The sequence below is a fragment of the Alligator sinensis genome, unplaced genomic scaffold (genome assembly GCF_000455745.1).
Source record: "Alligator sinensis unplaced genomic scaffold, ASM45574v1 scaffold506_1, whole genome shotgun sequence".
NCBI classification, from domain to species: domain Eukaryota; kingdom Metazoa; phylum Chordata; order Crocodylia; family Alligatoridae; genus Alligator; species Alligator sinensis.
Window position 1 is genome coordinate 923,873 of NW_005842215.1, and position 19,676 is coordinate 943,548.

Consider the following 19,676-nt stretch of genomic DNA (forward strand, 5'->3'; position numbering starts at 1 on the left):
CGAGGCTTGGGGCGTGGTATTAGGGGCTGGTAGGAGCCACGCATAGCCCATAAGGCTAGGGTGCTTGGGGAGCACCCATCATACCGGGTGACCACAGGAATCCGGGAGAACCGCGGGGACAGAGGTCCCGAGTAGCCGTGCCCAGGGAGACATAGGCAGCCTCCCAAACTTATATATAAACAGCAAAGACGTGGCGGGCGAGAATAAGAGGGTGCCTTGGGCCGGCCTTGACACGGAGCGAGGGACCTCGAGGAGATCACGGCCCTCCTGACGGACCCCGCCGTGACACAAACACACACACATTTTTCATTTTCACTGTTGGCAAAGCCAACTGAGAATGGGCCCCCATTATGCTGGGCATTATTAAAACATTGAAGACGAGCCAGTGCCTGTGCCCTGAAGCTCTCATAGCTCAAAACTGATGAGACAGACAAAGGGTAGAAGGAGGAGAACATGAACAATGCATCTATGACAAATGTTAGATTAGTTCAGTGAATTTTGTTCTGATTTGTTGGTTCAGTCTTTCCAATGGAGTTATCTTAGGTCAGGATTAGCCAGATAAAAAAACAAAAGGGGTGGAAATGTGAAGAATGAGGTGGAAAGTGGCATGAAACAAACAGCTAACCACCACAGGGCAGAGACCACTGAAAGTGAAAGACTGTAGCTAGTAGTCTAATGACCTCATCAAGGCCTGGCAGTCTCTGATAGGACTAAGCTAGGTCCTCCCCAGTTTCATTCCTAAAATGTGCCTGACTGGAGGTGGGGGGAAGGAGAAGGAGGGACACTAGATGGCCCTCATGTCCCCAGAGGGAAGAGTCACTCCCACATAGATCTAGGAACAGGGGGTACTGGGGGAAGCAGGTCTGGACACAGCTTCCCTGCCAGTACCCTGCCTACTTGCTGACCTCCCACAGAATTCTTCCCACACAGAACATGATACTAGTGAGTGTAGCAATCACAGAGAAATTGCATTGACCAGAGGTCAGTGACAGTCCAGGAACAGAGATCAATGAATAAGAATACTGCCTGTCCCTTGAACATTTAGATCCCACCTGAGTCATCCCTTCAAAGATATCAAATCTTCCCAACTAACAGTTACATTCTCTACTGGGTAACTAAAGTCAACCAGTTTTTGCTGGACATATCCTGCAATCAGATAAATGTACTGATGGATCTATGTAATCCCTGAAAATTTCCTAGAGGCGGGATCTCTCTCCACTTTAGTGAGGAATATGTTACATATGACAGCTGTTTCTCTCTCTAACCTTGCCACAGAACCCTCATTGTGTGGAAATGCCATAGATGAAATTCAGGGGCTCCTGGGAGCAAGGAAGGGCACACAAGGGCCACCTTGGTTTTGCTCTGATTCTGCAGTGTCTTTGAAGTTTTTCCATTCTATTTACCTTTATTTCTTCCCTCCCACACCTTGGAACCAAAGGAAGCTCCTTCTTCATAAATGGTTGTACAATGGCACTCTATCGTGTACCACATCAGCCTTAGCAGAATTGTGGCATTTGTTCACTTCTCAGTGAAGGAAAATCTAAAATTAAATGAAAACAGAAATAACTCAAAGCTGCTTGTGCTTGATTGGTTTCTTTTATTTGTATATCCATACCTCAGATCAGTTCTAACAAGCAAAACAAATATTCAAATAGATCTAAATAGATAAAACCATGATTGCAAAAAATCAACAATGCAACTGAGAACAGCTTAGCTATCTCTGACTACTTTTCATTTCTGGCAATGCTGCCATTCCTTATGATGCAACCCTAAGCAAGGGACAGCTCTGATCTAGACCTGAGACAGTAGTTCCATAACCTTCAGGGAACGTGGTGATGCTTCTGTGTCATTCCTACATAACTGGCATTTTGCTATTATTGCATCATCCCTGTTTCCCTGCCCAAATTCTTGTCATGCAAGTGGATGCCAATCCCAGATGCTTTAATCCATCAAAGTGTGAAGATGTCAGAGACTAAAGGCAGCATCTTACTAAAGACTTGGTAATTAAAAAAACGCAATAATTAAAGGGGAAAAGAAAGTAGAAAATACAAGAATAGACCTGAGGGAAAGGGTAGGTCCAATAGCAGGAAATTATGTTTAAGAGACAGGAGCCACGTCTACACGAGACACTACTGCGCATTTATTTAGTAAATGTATATCCTTGTCCTTTATATAAGTACTGAATAAATGTGCAGTAACCCGAATTGCTGTGTAGTAGTGCTGGCAAATGCCTTTTTTGTGATGCTACTGCATAGTGACCTAATACTACTGTGCAGTACCATCGTATCACGTTTTTTGCCACATGATGCACCTATACAGTCAGTGTCTTGTGTGACACATCCAGGAGGGGCAGGGATTCAGTCTCAGTCCACAAAGGATTGATTTAAACTCCTGTTTAAATTAATGGGATTTGGCCCCTAAAGAAATTCTATGAAGCTAAAGGTGGAAAGGGAAGAACAAAACCCCAATAAAGAATATGACAAATGAAAGTGACAACTGAGTGATAACAAGGACAAATGATGTGGTCAAGAAACAGACGGCAGTAGGGGGAAAAAAACAAAGGGAAACTGACAGGAAAGAAAACAGACACATGTGGAAATGATCCAACTAGGATTGGTTTCACACCATTGTAACTGACACACAATAAGGTTTGCATTATTTAGCAACCTTCTCCTAAGTACACTTTCCCTCCCACCCTATTAGAAATCCTGCAGGCAAGTTGTTGACATTTTAATCACTTACTAGTAACACAGCCCTTCTTAGGGCTCCCAGTCACTGATTTTATAAATAAATAATTGTCTCTCTCAGTTATAAATCTATAGAGATAGGACCAAGCTGAAAAAAATGGAGCTAGAGTGCACCCTAAATCCCTAGCAAATTTGGGGGCACGAGGAGAAAGAGGAGGGAGGTTCTATCCTTACAAACACATTTCATATCCATTGCAATAAGATTCTTTTTGTTTATGGAAGAATTGATGTCAGTAAGACCTTACAAATGCTCCTTTCTATGAACACTTTTTGCAAACCCCACTCTGTCATGTCCACGATCAAAAACACAGTAGTATACAGACATAAATACATCTCCTAAGATCCAAAGCTGTCCAGAGTGAGTGGCGATGTCCAGAGACTGAAAGCCACTGATACACAAGGATCTTCCATCTATGGATTCCTAGAATGGAAAATGCACTTATATTTAGAGCAATATTTTGTCATCTCAGAGTCCGGTAGGAAACGTTTGTCAGAATTTATAGACATACCTTTATTATATACTGTTCCGCTGTTAACTTGTATTCTTTGTGTCCAATAGTGAAGCTTATATGTGGCAAGCTTGAGAGTCTTCTGCAGTCTACAATGAACTGTAAAACAATAAATCAGTTGACTTGAGATTCATATGTTTGGTGTTTTACATTGCTTTTTTAATTAAAAATTGTTATCCATCTATCAACTTTCAAACCTACACATCAACCAGAGAACCAAATCTGGGAGTGTGTTGCTGAATACAAAATAGTTGTAGCATATCAAACATTCAGGGTTATATGATGGCCCTGCATAGGAGTGCAAGTGGTGGAAGCAACCTGGGATATCCACTCCCAGGATCAGGCACTGGTTTAACTCCCCAGGCTCCTAACACAAGAGTAGGAAAATCAAGGCCAGATACTGATGTCCCTATACAGCAAGGATGACAAATGTGAAGACAGATGCTACACTAGTGAGCACAGCCACACTCTTGTGGGTGCTCACTGTCTCTTACAAAGGAAATATTAGTAGGCTGTGCCGTGTGCACTCCTCCTCCTCCCAGTCTGCCTCAGTTGTGGGAGCTGCTTCCAGGGTCTAGCCTATTCTCAAAAACCCCTAAAGGAGCACCTTCCCACCACAACCCTTCCCTTTCTATAGATTATCATAGTTTCAGGTGAATAGAACCCATTTAGCACTTTTGTGGGGCACATGATTCTATAGACCATAGCAGCCTCAAATCCAAGGGAAGCTTTATAGTCAGCTTTATTGTTTTGACATATTGCTTTACAAGTCTCCTATTGGAAATTAATGTAGAATTTTGTAAAACTAGCTTATGCCTTTTATATTTTACACATTGAGTTTTACACCATATTGGGTGCATCTACATGTGCACTTTACTGTGGAGCTGACTAATTAGCTCCACAGTAAAACATCACCATTTACACATGTGCCCGTATCAGGGTGCAGTAAACTAATTAACTCTGCTGTAGGATGATACTGTCTAGGACAAGTACTATCCTATAGCAGAGTAGTTAAGCGCACCAAAATGTATGTGTAGACAGTGACTGGGACTGGTTGCCGGCTATACCCTGACTGTAGTACCCTTGTGTCCCAGCCAGCCCTTCGACAGCACACTGAGCCAGGGCACAACAGTCCCAGGCTGGCAGGCTGACCCTCTAGATCCCCTGCTAGTCCAGGTCTGCTCTACCCTGGCTCAACATGCTGAAGTCCCAGGTGCATGTGTAAATTCAGCACCCAGGAGAAATAAACTCTGGGACGAACTGCACTGGAGTTTATTTCTGCATGCTAATTGTACTTGTAGATGCACTCATTGGCTTGTATGCCCATTGAGTCCATTCTGAGAAACATGACTCAAATAGAGCAGTTAAGTATCCTGTGGCATATACAGCATCAGTGTAACAGCCATGAGAATTCATTATGGGATATGAGCGTCATAACCAAATGTCATATATACAAAACTGGCTGGGACAATTTAATTCCTGGTATATGGGAATACAAATCCTGTTGCAGCCACTGGTATTTGCAACCACTTATGCTAAGGTAATCAGTCTCTATATTTTGATTTGTCTTTAATATCTACAAAAGTTAGATGCAACGTTATATGTTCAGGCTACTTTGAAATAAAAATTGAAACTTGACTGAATAATAATTTTAACATTGCCTAAAATCATATTCCAAGTAGTGAAAATAAAAAAATTGTGACTCTGTGGGGAAAAAGTCTCCCTCTTGTGCCCTTGTTTATTTTTTGCTTTAATATAAATTGAATACACGATTTTAACTATTCCTTTTTGCAAGTATGAATGATAATATCACCTTTATTTATGTGATCACTTACTATCTTAAACATGCGTGTGCGTGCACTTTAGATTGGAAACAAAACAGGTTTCTCTTAGAATTAGTAAACGAAAATCACCAATGTTAACTAGGCATAATCAAAACTGGAATAACACAGTTGTGAATCAGGCACAAATAAGCACAAAAGGGGCAGAATTAAAACTGTGCTTTTTACGTTATCATTGGCACTGACTTATTTTCAAGGTTCACCATGTAGTCTTAATGTTGCTTTAGAATATGACTTTGCAACAGAATGAGCTGTAATCAAGATTACTGAAAAGTGAACAGAAAAAAAATGAAAAGAAAAGTGAAAAGAAACCATACGTGTGTTTGCTGCGTAGGAGGTACTGAAGTTGTGGCAATGCGGTAACTGAATCAGCAAGTCAGCCAAAGGTCAGCAGTAAAGCACTGGCAAAAATAAATTACACTGTCCCTAGAGAGGGATAGGGTTTAGCTGTCTCACTCTTGTTACCTCGGTACTTTAGACATTGCAGAAGCTAGGTCATGTGAAAATGTTACCCACTATGCACCCACTAGGGAAATGTGAGCCACAGCAAAGAAAGAAGCCCTAGTACTGAAAAGTACTCAAAATCGATGAAGAATGTCTTGCATTCAAAAGCTTGTCTAACTCTGCTACGTAGTTGGTCCAGTAAAATATATCACCCTAAGAAATCCTTGCCTCTTAAAAATGTATAGCACTGTCCTCATGAATTATATACAATGTGTTGGTGTGGGGATGTAATACATAAAACACGCCTCAAGATGGCAATGTTTTCATACAGAAGGCCAGGTAACTATGCACCTTTATAGATTAACGAAATAAGATATATATAAAGCACAAGCTTTTGAACCCAAATTCAGTCTTTTCATACACCACACCTCATATCACAAGCTCAGCAGTAGGAGTTCATGAAGGCTGGAGACCCAAACTTGAAAAATGGTCGTGGGAAAGTTTAACGTATATACAGCAGTCACAGGGGTGTAGGTTGTAGCCGTGTTGGTCTAAGGACATAGGCAGACGAGGTTCTTGGGTGAATCTGATATCTTTTATTAGACCAACTTAAATAGTTGGAAAATGATTTTTAAGTTTTAACAATTTTAACTCAAAAGCTTGCTTAAAAATTGTTTTCCAACTATTTAAGTTGATCTAATAAAAGATATCAGATTCACCCAAAGAACCTTGTCTGCCATATAGCAGTCAGTGTTCCACAGAAAAGTCTCAACATTCACATGATCCAACCCAATAAATTCACATAGAAATCAACATGGAGGCCAGTCTACGAATGGCAAGCCATGACGTGATTAAATAAAGCTGTTTTGACATCAAAGGAAAAGTCCCTGAAGAAGCAAGAGCATCAGAGGATGACACTGGCACTGACTGGGAGGTGGTATAGTGAGGAAGGGAGTGGAAACAATGGAGATCTGAAATTGAGCTGCACATGGAAAGAAGGAAGTGGCAAGGAAAGTGGAGAGCAAATAGAGCTTGAGAAGGATGAGAGTAAAAGCTGAGGGTGGTAACAGAACACAATACAAAGTGGAGACACAATGCAGGGAAGAAAAAAAAGAATGAAAAAGGTCCCAGGGACTGAATGCGTGCAGAAGATGGGAAGGATAGAAAAGAGAAGGCCTAGCTCAATCTGATTCTCTGCAGGAGTTCTGATTACGTTAGCATTTAGCCTAATAACTATAGCCCCATGAGTCTGGATGATACCATAGTCGTTCAGTGGTAGAACAAGGGGGTGGAAATGAGTTACAGTTTTTATCTTAATTTCTTGGTTATGACAGGAACTCCTCCTGGACTTTGAAGAGCTACCAGTCATGCCCTAAGACCTGGGAAAGGTAATTTTTTCCTTAGTTTACAAAAAGATATTCGATCTGGTATATGATGTCATGATTCTCTGGGCATCCTTAGCAGGAGAATACCTTAAAGAGCTACTTCCAGTAGTTCTATGTGTATCATTATTGAGGAGAGGAGATATCTTGGAAAAGGAGGAAGGGAAGGAGAAGGATGAAAAAACGATACAATGCAAATACCTTCCCTCCCCCCACCGGCCCCCTGATTTCTGTACTGCAAAGGTCTTACTTCTTGCCTAATGTTCATCATTTTCTCCCTTTCCCTGCCATGCCATATCCTAAGTTTTGGTACAAAATTACTGCTGCCCTTCCTTTTGAATTGCTTTCCTAGTGATTTTTACCTCTCCAGTTTGCGTTGGACTTGCCCCGATGGACTCCTGAAGGCGTCTTATTTGGGAAGAGGGGCCAGTAATAAGAGAAGTTCCTGAATCAACAATGGCTTCACAACCGTGAGCACAAAACACAATCCGTCCCTGGATTTTCACGCTGCATGAGAAAAATAAGAACATATGCAGGCACTTTATTCAGTATAAAGATACAGAGAGTGGTGACAGAGTTAGCAGGGACTTTAATCAAGTCCAGCAGGTAATATAATGCAACCAACATGGGTTCATAGCAGGTAGATCCTGCCTGACTAACCTTATTTCTTTCTATGACCAGGTCACTAAATGCTTAAATGAAGGAGTTGAGGTAGATGTTATCTACTTGGACTTTAAGAAGGTCTTTGACAGGGTATCCCATCCTATTGTCATAAACAAATTGAACGGCTGCGCCATAGGTGATTACACAGTCGTGTGGGTGGCAAATTGGCTTAAGGGTCGTACCCAGAAAGTGGGGGTGGACAGGCCGGTATTGACCTGGAAAGATGTGGGCAGTGGGGTCCTCCAAGGCTTTGTCCTTGGGCTGGTGCTGTTCAGTATCTTCATCAGTGACCTGGATGAGGGCGTGGAAAGCATTCTGTCCAAATTCACAGATGACACAAAACTATGGGGTGAAGTAAACACACTGATGGGAAGAAACCAAATCCAGGTAGATCTGGACAGGTTAGAGAAGTGGGCAGAGAACAATAGGATGCAGTTCAACAAGGACAAGTGCAAAGTGCTGCACCTAGAGAGAGGGAATCACCAGGACACACAGGCTGGGGGATACCCTTCTCAGCAGTACGGTGGCAGAAAGAGATCTCGGAGTTGTCATCAACTCCAAGATGAATATGAGTTGTCTATGTAACAAAGTAATTAGCAGAACTAACCGCCCTTTGCAATGCAGTGTAGGTGCATCAGGCCCTATCCAAATGGTTAAGGTTTTTGTAAAACAATATGCTTTTAAGTAATCTCCATGTTTCAGGGAATATTTCTATCTCATCTGTATGCCTTCTCAAGTATGACTCCCAATATGCTGATTTTCTTTTGATGCAACAATACAGATCTGTGGTATGTGAAGCCCAGAACTGATTTATGGAAATCAATCCTTTCAGAATAAATGTGGGTCGTTGGGTCAATGGAGAGACATGCTGCTCCTATACTTCAGGGTAATCTGAATAACTTGGAACAAATATAAGGTCTACCACTGGCCTTGACAAAGTCTGACTTATGGTCCAGAGAGGTGATGCTTCCCCCCTATGCGGCACTGGTCAGGCCGCAGCTGGAGTACTGTGTCCAATTCTGGGTGCTGCAATTCAAGAGGGATATGGACAACCTTGAGAGGGTCCAGAGAAGGGCTACTTGTATGGCTAGAGACCTGCAGAGAAGGCCCTATGAGGAATCTTGTGGCAGTATACAAATTCACCAGGGGGGATGGGGAATAGGAGATGTTCTGTTTGCCCAGGGCACCCCTTGGAATAACCAGGAACAATGGCCACAAGCTGATAGAGAGTAGACTTAGGTTGAACATCAGAAAGAACTTCGTCATGGTTAGGGTTGCCAGAATCTGGAATGGGCTTCCAAGGGAGGTAGTGCTCTCCCCTACCTTGGGGGTCTTCAAGAAGAGACTGGACATTCACCTGGCTGGGGTCACATGACCCCAGCACTTTTTCCTGCCACGGGCAGGGGGTTGGACTCAATGATCCATTGAGGTCCCTTTCAACCCTAACATCTATGAATCTCCATAATCACTATCATTTTATTACCATCAGTGGACATGCTACAAACTATGGCACAGAGAGACTAAACATCTTGAGCAAGGTCACACAGGAACACTATGGAAACTGAACTCAGTTCTTCAGTGTCTTAGCTACAAGACCTGTATCTTGGGAATAATATTTAGTAATCTGTCAGGTGTCATATTAATAAGGGACATTCCTTCAAGTGGCTTCTAGAAACATCACTGTAGCCCAGGAGATGCTAATTCGCTTCAGTGTCCTCCCTGAAGTAGGGCCTTTGCAAAGGAGTACCTACAGGTAGGTTACTGCAGCATAGATTTCCTGGGATTGAATTAACAGATATTTTCTTCTCCACACAGAGAAGCAGTTTGATGCTATTTATACATGTGCATACGTACTTGTTAACGTGAATTTGCCAGTAGCTTTTCTCAGTGACTGGGACCCAATGAATTGAACCTTTGTAGCGGGAATGATCTATGCCCCCTAAGATCAATTCTCCACCATTTTCAATGTCGTTTCCTCTAAACATAAAACAAAACAGATAGATAAATACATAGGCAAATCGAACTACATGAAATGTATAGAGGAATCAACTTTCAATTCCAACCCTTTCACATCTTGGGTTTTTTTTTAAATGGATAGGTTACAGTGAAAGCTTAAGACTTCTAATTTTAAGTTATACTTAAATTATTTTTAAATTATATTATTTGCTGTCTCCAATCAGAAACTCCCAGCCTAAATCCCTTACCAAAACCCCCCCAAAAACTATATTCTGGTTATTGAGCGTTGTGGGGGTAAGATACAAGCAGTGGCTCTGGCCAGTTTCTGGTCTCATTCTCAATATGAATGCAGGGTGAAGCTGTTGATTGAAATGGAATCACTCTGGGTTTGACCTAGGAAACTAAGATTAGAAGAGGATTCCTTTTCTTATGTGTGGCAGAGCACAGGGTGTGTCTGCCACTTTAAGGGCCTGGAGCTGGCAGCCTCCAGGTGCCTGACGAGGGCAGCTATTTTGAGGCATGGGCTGCCTATATAAACAGAGCAGTTTGGCTGCAGGAGGCCAGGCAGCAACATCGCCTGGCTGGAGGGCTGCTGAGATTGCCTGGAGGTAAGGGGGAGCTGCAAGGGGATGGTAAGGAGGCTCCTGGTCCTGGGCATGACCTGAAACTGCACCCTGCCGGGAGTGGGTGGCCTGGTGGGGCTCTCAGTGGTGCGGGAGCCCCCAGGAAATGCCAGGCCATTTATCACCCCGGTGAAAGGCGAGTCGGGGCACCTTAACCCCTAGCTCCCACCACCACTGGGTGGGTTACCCTTGTGTTTGTTGGGGGGCCCAGAGGGCCAGTGTTGTGAGGGGCCCAGAGAGGGTGGACCTCAAGAGCGTGATTGAGTACAGGGCATGGTGCTGCGGTTGCCCCTAGGAGAAAGGGAATAGTGGCACGGTGAGGCCCGAGGATGCGAGTGAGTGGCTAGAGACCCAGCCCGAAGGGGAGAGTACCCTCGACTGGCCCAGGCTGGGGCCAGGACTATGGGAGTCAAAAGGGCCAGGGGCCCACCGCGAGGGATGCCCAAGAGCCGGGGGCCTGGGGTCCTGACTGGCCTGGAGGTGGGCCAGGGCAAGTGGCCGAAGGTCCCGGGGGGACCACACCCGAGAGGGGAACATGGCTTTGGGGGGCCTAGGTAGCCCGGATGAAGGCAGAGTGGCCGCCTGATAGGAGAGGATCATAGAGGGGTCCTGTGTGGATGATTCTGGGGCCCAGTGTGGGGCAGGTGATTATGTGAACACCAAGATGCCATCTGCGAGGCTTGGGCTGCGGTATTGGGGAGGATAGGAGCCGCAGAGAGCGCCCCCTGGCATTGGGGCACTAGATGGGCAGCCTCCCGCTTAATTGACATCTAATTGAATCAATTAACATCAAAGGCATGGCAGGCGAGATAGGCAGGAGGTTGCCCACAGAGACAGGGGGCAGGCCATGGAGCTCGGCTCCAAGGAGGCCCCCTGTCACAGTGACAGGTGGGCGGGCCAGAGACCTCGGCCCCGAGGAGGCCCCCTGTCACACTATGAAATACTGTGCTTATTAAACACAGTAGTTATCTTTACCTCTACTTGCTAGGGAAACAATCTTTCCTGCATTAGTAAGTGCATCACGAGCAGGTCTAGGGAAATGAAATTCCCCTCTATGCGGCATTGGTGAGCCTGCAGCTGGAATGCTGCATCCAATTTTGGGCGCCGCACTTCAAGAGGGATGTGGATAATCTGGAAAGGGTTCAGAGGAGGGCTACTCATATGGTTGAGGGTTTGCAGGTAAGATCCTATGAAGACAAATTGAGGAACCTGAATCTCTTCAGCCTCCGCAAGAGAAAGCTGAGAGGTGATCTCAAGGCTGTCTACAAGCTCATCAGGGGGGTCAGCAGGGAATAGGGGATACTTTGTTTGTTTACCAGGGTGCCCCTTGGGGTTACTAGAAACAATGGCCATAAACTGAAGGAGAGTAGATTTAGATTGGATATCAGGAAGAACTTCTTTACAGTGAGGGTTGCCAAAATATGGAATGGGCTTCCAAGGGAGGTGGTGCTTTCCCCTACCTTGGAGGTGTTCAAAAGGAGATTAGACAAGCACCTGGCTGGGGTTACTTAACCCCAGTGCTCTTTCCTGCCCAGAGCAGGGGGTTGGACTCGATTATCTAATAGGTCCCTTCCGACCCTAGAAATCTATGAATCTATGAATTCTTTGCTCAAAATACAGAAAAAGTTGGGTGCAACTGTTCTTACTGCAGCTTCTCAGCAACTGATAAATATGTTTTATAAACAAAATTCAACAATTTTCTGATCTGATAAAACATGAGGTCTTTGCTTTCCCATTTTTCTCTCCTTCCTTTCACCCTACTTTTTTTCTGTGAAAAGTGGAAAAGGGAAGAAGAGAAGGAAAAACTAAATGAAAAAACAGATTAAGTGATTAAACTGAAAAATATTAAAACAAATAAGGTGGGAGGGGTTGCTTTTCATCCAAAAGTTCAAAAAACATGACCATGTTTTCACTTTCAGCAAGGTTTCAAATGAAAATAATTCAGATTAGTACATCAATAGAACAGGGAGCTTTTTTGCGTTGGTTGCTTATTATGCAGTGAAGATAATCTGAGTTACAAGAAGTATTATACTAAAGAAACAAATTTAATAGCATTTCTGGAGACATGCATTCAGCTATTATGCTTCCCCACTAGTGTCTCTATCTAAATAACTTTCTGATAATGTTTTCTTCTTACAAGCTGAAGAAATATACAAATGGACAGTTTTCTCCATTTACAGTAAATAGAAATCTGTTTCTTTTGACACCATCAATTTACTAAGTGTTAAAAACTAACCTGTTCAAGTGGAAAGAAAACACTGGCTCCTCTACTAAGCGTTGGTTCATCATACTGTCAAACACTGGAAGAGGGTTGCCGACTGCCAAAGATGGATATCCTAAACCCAGCACTCCATCAAAGTGTGCAAGGGCAAAGGTCATGCCTGGTTCAAAGACAGACTCTCCAAAATCCTGTGCCTCTATAGAAATATTGCTAATCTGGCCATTATTACAAAAAGAAAAGAAAAGAAAATGAGAGTAATGAATGATAGATAACAGGAAATAGCCATGCTAGTTGCATGTTAGGTGATTAAGTGCATTAGCTCTATTAAATGTAATGTTTAGAGTGTAAAGGTACTTGTGTTAGTTAAGCCCCTGCCACGTTACATATATTATGCAGTTCACTAGTTAATCACGCAATACATTTAGACCAGCCACATGTGCAAATTAGTTATCATGCCATAAAAAATGTCCATCTAGCTATAAGAGCCAAATACCTAAAAAATTAGTGCTTGAAAATGTGTATAACTTTATAACTGTTTTCTACCCAGCTTTAATTTGAACATGTGGCAGGGCCCTTACAATAGTGCAGCATGCATCTCACCAGTGAAGATATGGTTGGAAAAAAATCTCTTTAAAGGCTGCCAGTTATTCACAAGCTAATGGCAAAAAACATGAGTAAAGGGCAGAAGAGGCAGACATTATTCTCATCACTTCTCAGACTTTCAGCAGCAGGGCAAATGGCATCATGTTGAAACAAATTGCAAGTCCAAGACTAACCCAGTCCCTATATCTATGTTTATTTTGCCTCGCAACAGGAATTAGTGCTCCTTTTGCTTTCGGGCAGATGTCGAACACTAAACAATGATATGCCCTGTTCTAACTTTACAGTTTGAACAGGTAACTCCAAATAATTGGCCCAATAGGCTTTCTGATTCAAATTCAGATCTTTTGAGCTAAGAATTCTGGTGAAATAGCTCCATAACACCACAAGCATTTTACAAAATTACTCCATTCTTCTAGCATACGTACATATACTTGGAGCTCAGATTATCACTCTGATTGTTCCCAAACTGATTGCAATCACTCAGGATTTCTCATAGCTAGTGTATCCCACCCTGTGCCCCTTTGTGAGAGAGGTTATAGTGCATGGGCTTCAGTTCTGCCCTCCAAGCTCCTCCACATACCCATGTCTACCTTGTCTTCCAAAAATTTCCTGCTTATTTCATGCTAGACCCTGTACTGTTCCCAGATCCACTCTCTAGTCCCTTCTCCAGCAGTCCCAATGTCAATCCTTACGTTTCTGTGGGGAGGAGGACTGAAAAAAAAGAGAAATAGACTGTGCTGGAGAAACAAGATGAAAAGACAATTCAGGGACAGTGAAGGGGTTAAAATGCAACCTATGGACTTGACTAGGGTACTCACTTCCAAGAAGTCAGATACAGTGGAGAAGGAGCAGTAGGTTTTTTGGGGGGTTTTGGAGTTTTTCTTTTATGGGGGAGGGGTTGTTTGTTTTTTACACAGACACTGAGAAATCATTCATAAAGCCAAGGAAATTAAATGCTCAAAAAAACCCAACAACCCAAAAACATAGAATTATGTTGCCTGGTGAGCAGCATCCAGACAAGCATACACATGCAGTTTGCAGAGCTGCTCTCATGCTGGGAGATCCCAGTGTCAAAAAAACCTGCTCCAGAAAAAAGTGGGGCAGTGCATGTGGTGGCAGCATGCATTGCCCAAAACCAGCGCATGGCCAGCCAGCCAGGCTCCATGTTCCTGGATCACCACCTCTGCCACCCTGAGAGGCCCTCAATACCCCAGGTAAGGCTGCTAGGGCCACCCCAGGTGCTGGCCCCAACCTCCGCTACCTCACCTGGAGCATTTTTCCCCCGTACTAACTCCACATGCAGGGATGTGCACTGGAGCAAAAAGCAGCAACATGAATTTGTGCTGCTGCTTTTTTCCCCACATCAACTGCATGCCCCTGCTTGTAGGGATGTAGCCATGGTGTCTCATGACCTTCCAGATCATAGAGTTTAGCTGCATTAAAACTTCTGATAAGCAAGCAAGACAGAGTCATAAGTCCATCTTAATTAAGCTTTGGCCCATTTACTTTATACTACATTAAACGTGTTTTTTCTAGGCCTCTTTGCTATGAACTTAAAATACAACCAGATAAAAAGACTGAAACAACAGCTATTCCTTACATTGAATCCAGAGATGAAATCAAAGCCCCAGCAACACCCTCCTTTGTCACAAACACCACGTCTCAAAAATTTGAGTACGCTGCTGGACCTTGCAGTAAGCAGTCAAGGTCAGATTCATGCTATTTTGGACTAAGGAATGAGAAATTTTTGCAGCTAAGGGCTTCTCACAGACAACACTGTGTTGACAGCTTTTTTCCTCTCCTACTTCCACCCTGAAGGGCTCCAGCTCAGCCCTCTCCACTGATAGCAGCTGCGTCAGTATAACAGGAGTAATATGTAAGGCAGGCCCCAAATTAGGTCAATATCAACATCTTGCCCATCTGGAAAGTAATAAACACCCAGTCTATAGAGTGGTTGTGATGACTTAGTGGTTTTACTCACTTGTACTGTGTCTTTGCCAGCAATGCCTAGAAGCTGCCCAGTACCATACTGTAGAGAAAAGGCTTGACCTCCATGCTGATAGGAGTTTGATAGAAAGGATTTGAATCTTTCATGAACGCCTGAGAAAACAAAATGCATGTTTAAGCTCAAAGATAAGGAATGCACCAGCCTTCTCAGATACATTCAAGCATACAAAATAATACAGTAAGGGATGGATGCCTTCCATAACACTGCAATGCTCACTTTGTTCCCAAAACACTTAAATGATTGATTAATTTCCTTTCTGCATTAAAAATATATATTATCCTGCTATTTCCACAGATGTTTTCACTTTCTCAAGTTTATTTTGTTCCTTTTGCCTTGCATTTTTTACAGTGTCAGAATGCCAATTAGCAGCTGGGACTGGCAGCAGCAGAGGTTGCATATTATGGCAAACGTGAGGGATGGATAAAACAGAAATAAAATAGTAACCCAATGCTAGTGTATATGAAAGAGCCAATGTTCTAATCTAGATTCCAAACACCACCAGGTCAAAGGGCCTTCCAAGGCCTTCCAGACAGCTTTCAAAGGCAGCTTCCAGAATCCTACTCTCTGTTTCTTTGAGGAGGAAAGTACAAAGTCAGCCTGCTCTGACCATAAATCCTTGGGAACACGAGGATTTTTCTCAAACCCTGTGAATTCTGAGACATCTTTCACCTCCCCTAGACAAAAGATCAGCATAACAGCAATTGCTGTGAGGAAGGAGTCTTTCCATTTCTACTGCTATAGAAAAGAGGGAAGATGGCCAATAAAGAATACTGAGAGTTATGGATCTCATGCTCTTAGGTACTAGGGCCCTAAGTCTCAACAGTGTAGTGAATAAGGAGAGTACCTACATTCCTACATTATAGGATAAATGTGAGCCCCTGGTTCCCTAAAGATATCAGGAAGAGAAAGAGTTGTAGTTGTTTTCACAGAGTACCCAGTACCACTAGGGTGGTAAGAGCAGCCAGATATTCAGATTAGATTGGTAGTCATAATCAAGGTTAGGAATAGCATCCAAATGATACCACTCACATATCAGATGTTCTCCCCAGTAGGCACATTCGTAACCTTTCTATCCCAGTACTCCACTCTGATTTTATCTGTGTGTTGCACTGGCTAAGTACAGACAGTCAAAAAACCTGAGGTTGAATCCATTCAATTTTTGCAGGTTAGTCTAAGCTGCACAGATTGAACCAATAAACAAGTGAACAGACATTCACTTTTGATTCCAGAAATGCAGCCACATGTCTCTAGCAGCCCAGGCCAGAAGTCAGGGGGTGCTAGAGCATTACTCCCTGCCTGGCTGGAGCAGATAGCTTGGGCCAAGGCTAACCCATCCACTCTATGAAGCGGGATTTGCAAGGGAAAACGTAAAGCATCCTGGGATGCTGGGGGACTGTAAGTTAATTGGAATTTGGACAGGATCTGGGCTAGAAGTTCAATAAACCAATTTAACCTGAATCAGTTAAGGTGCAGACAGAAATTATATTTGCCACATGATCGGCTCCTTGAAATCACTCTAAAGTTGTGCCCAAACAGAAATGCATGGCTGCAGAGCACACTAGGCATGAGACAAATTAACCCTCATTTTATGAGGGGTCAAATGAAGCCACTCCTAAGCAAAGTGACTTCATTAATTTTTGTCTGATCCAGTTGCAAAAGCAGCCTGGCTTAGCTGCTCTCTCTGGATTGGTTGGGGAGAAGGCAGGGGAAAGATGTCCCTTCTGAGGTTCTTAGTCCTGCTGGAGTTGGGGTATGGGTGGATTGGAGCCCCTCACCTTGGTGGGGGCTCCAATCTACCCCCCCCCACACACACACACACTCCAGCAGAGCTGAGAAAACCCCAGAAGACCTCCCTCCCCTGCCTTCTCCCCTGACCATCCAGGGACAGAAACGAAACTCTGAGAGTGGAGACAGAGGACACAGGAAAGCAGGGCAAGATGCAGCCTCCCTCCTTGGATCAGTTCCAATCCTCCACCCTCCCAATCCAACAGCTAACATATGTTGGACTGAGAGGATCAATCTAACTCATGGCAATTTCTATGAATTGCCATGAGTTAGACCCAGAAACTTCACTTCTTTATGTACCCTTAAGTCTGATCCATCCAGGTTTATCTTAAAATGGTTTTGGCCATTTTGAAAGTGGTTTATGTGCACTGAAGTTCTGTTGTGTTACAGATTTGAACTGGTTTCTGATCACTTATACCAGTTTATGTGTAATTTCTGTCCCAAGCCATTAAGTCTTAAATGTTCCCAAGAGTACTACGTCTAAATGTTGTTTCTGAGACTTTTCAAACACAAAGGTGGCTGTGCAGGGTATACAGTGCAGCTCAACAGATGACTCTTTTGAGATAAATTCCATTAACCATACTTCCTATGGACTCCTTTTTCAGACATACCTAAACCAGTAAAATGGAAATAGATTTATCTTGTTATGTTACATTCAGTCCTGTTCTGTAGAATTAGCAATGTCAAATTCTAGAGTTTGCAATACTGGAAATATTATGTATAGTAATGGAGAATATCAGTTCCTTCACTATTGTTCAATAATAAATAAAATTGGAACTGAATATCTCAGAATAATCGTTCTATAATGGGGCTGTGAAGTACAGCTATTGTGTGAAACTGATGTTTTTTCATGAAATGTGTTTGCTTTTCGTTTGAACATATTTTTCAGCAAAAAATGTTTTCAGTTCAGGGGAGCTACTTTAAACAGGAAGAATGGTCTCTTTACCATTAAAAGAGTTAAAAGCTTAAAGGGATATAACATTTCTTACTGCAGGCTTCACTGATGCAGTAGGCTGAAGGGACCCAAAAATTGGACGATCCAGTGTCGAATACCACTGTGAATTTCTGAGGAGGGGTCCCAACCATTACCACCCCATAGTACTGGGCCTGGGGGAAAAATATGCAAGCAGTTTAGAGCTAGTTCAATATAGATTATTCCTAAAAAGGACTGATTTTACAACTTAACTTGACTTTAAATTAAACATGACCTCTGCCAGGCAACCCATTCCTTCTTTGTCCCATGAATATTCTATTAAGTCAAATCTTAGCCAGTAGGAGTTTTTCCAATGACTTCAACTGAAGCAAGTACAGATGCAAAGTGACTGGAAGTTTCATCATCATAAGAACAGTAACCTTTAGCCATGTTGATTTCACATATATCTGAACAGTAATTGACCAGCAGTGCACATATGATATTAAGACATAGTACTGTAGATTTTATTGGGATGCATTCCAGTCAGTAATAATTAGTAAGTTAACACAAGCTGATCAACTCCAATGTCTTTTTCTCAGCCTCTATCTGATGCACTGCACAAAACTTATCAAGTCGATAAAGAAGCTTTGGATGGCTCTTGGGTATAAAATGCAGATAGAGATAATCTGTGAATACGTGAACTCTGAAGTAAAGAGTTTATCAACTTCCAAGCTTTAAGTGCTTGGTGCCCATATCTGCCCATGGAGTAGCACTTCAGCTTTGGAGACCTATTATTAGAAAAAGGCATTTCTGGAATCCAGATTACAAGTAGAAAAAGCAGTAGTCAGTATCAAAATATTTTGTAATGATGCAAACATTTTGATATTTATTATTAGTATGTTGACATTAATATATTCAATACGGAATAGAACATGGTCTGTACTCCCAGTCAGAGAATGTAAAACCACAAACATGAGTTAAACGTAACAGAACATCCAGATGAGTACATGCCACAACCAAGTCACTGAATGATTTTCTATGTTGCCTTTCCTCCCATTTTTAATCACTTCACTGTATTAACTTTAAAATGAGAATACAAGCTCTGAAAGGTAGGGCCTTATCCTTTTATATCAGTTTCTGTGCAACAACTTATCTGGTAATTAACAACAACAATACAGTTAGATGGGAAAACCTGCAATAACTTAACACTGAATTAACCAGTATGTTATATATGTAAAGTGTATTATTGTCTTTATGCTGCAGAGTATAAAACCTTTGGGTCTTGATCCAGGACTCCCACTAAATTAAAAAAAGAAAAAGTAGATTTCATAGATTTCATAGACATCAGGGCTGGAAGGGACCTCGGAAGATCATCGAGTCCAGCCCCCCACCCAAAGGGCAGGAAGTCAGCTGGGGTCATAGGATCCCAGCAAGATAAGCATCCAGTTTCATCTTGAAGGTGTTCAATGAAGGCGCTTGAACCACCTCCGGTGGCAGGCTGTTCCAGACCTTGGGGGCTCGGACAGTAAAGAAGTTCTTCCTTATGTCCAGCCTGAAACGATCTTGAAGTAGTTTGTGACCATTCGACCTCGTCATCCCTTGGGGCGCTCTGGTGAACAAACGTTCCCCCAGATGCTGGTGGTCACCCCTGATAAACTTGTAGGTGGCCATCAGATCACCCCTGAGCCTGCGCTTTTTCAGGCTAAAGAGCCCCAGGGCTCTCAGCCTGTCATCGTAGGGTCTGCTTCCCTGACCTCTGATCATGCGCGTGGCTCTTCTCTGGACTCTCTCAAGCTTCTCCACATCCTTTTTGAATTGTGGAGCCCAAAACTGGACACAGTACTCCAGCTGCGGCCTCACTAAGGCCGAGTACAGGGGGAGAATGACGTCCCGGGATTTGCTTGAGAGACGTCCCGGGATTTGCTTGAGACGTCCCGGGATTTGCTTGAGATCATCGAGTCTGACCCCCTGCATAGGCAGG

At 43.0% G+C, this 19,676-nt stretch overlaps 1 protein-coding gene and 1 long non-coding RNA gene across 15 annotated transcripts in view; one reads left to right on the top strand and one right to left on the bottom strand.

Annotated features, from left to right (window-relative positions):
• The window catches only part of LOC102380654 (cathepsin E-A-like), a 58,210-nt gene that overhangs the window by 25,655 nt on the left and 12,879 nt on the right, over positions 1–19,676 (bottom strand). For 7 of the 14 annotated variants that reach the window (XM_025208003.1, XM_025208002.1, XM_025208001.1 and 4 more), the window contains 7 exons: positions 17,772–17,889; positions 14,971–15,089; positions 12,402–12,601; positions 9,441–9,563; positions 7,286–7,430; positions 3,257–3,355; positions 198–3,168 (listed from right to left, as the gene is read on the bottom strand). In XM_025208003.1, the coding sequence (XP_025063788.1) occupies positions 2,989–3,168; positions 3,257–3,355; positions 7,286–7,430; positions 9,441–9,563; positions 12,402–12,601; positions 14,971–15,089; positions 17,772–17,889 (984 nt within the window). In that variant the 3' untranslated portion in view covers positions 198–2,988. Of the gene's footprint in view, positions 1–197; positions 3,356–7,285; positions 7,431–9,440; positions 9,564–12,401; positions 12,602–14,970; positions 15,090–17,771; positions 17,890–19,676 lie in introns of those variants that run through there. The other 7 variants (XR_003094844.1, XR_003094843.1, XR_003094841.1 and 4 more) reach the window with 2 other exon arrangements.
• LOC112550820 overlaps positions 10,114–19,676 on the top strand; it is a 14,845-nt gene continuing 5,282 nt past the window's right edge. Inside the window, exon 1 of the long non-coding RNA XR_003094845.1 lies at positions 10,114–10,150. This is a non-coding gene — a long non-coding RNA (uncharacterized LOC112550820). The remainder of the gene's footprint in view (positions 10,151–19,676) is intronic.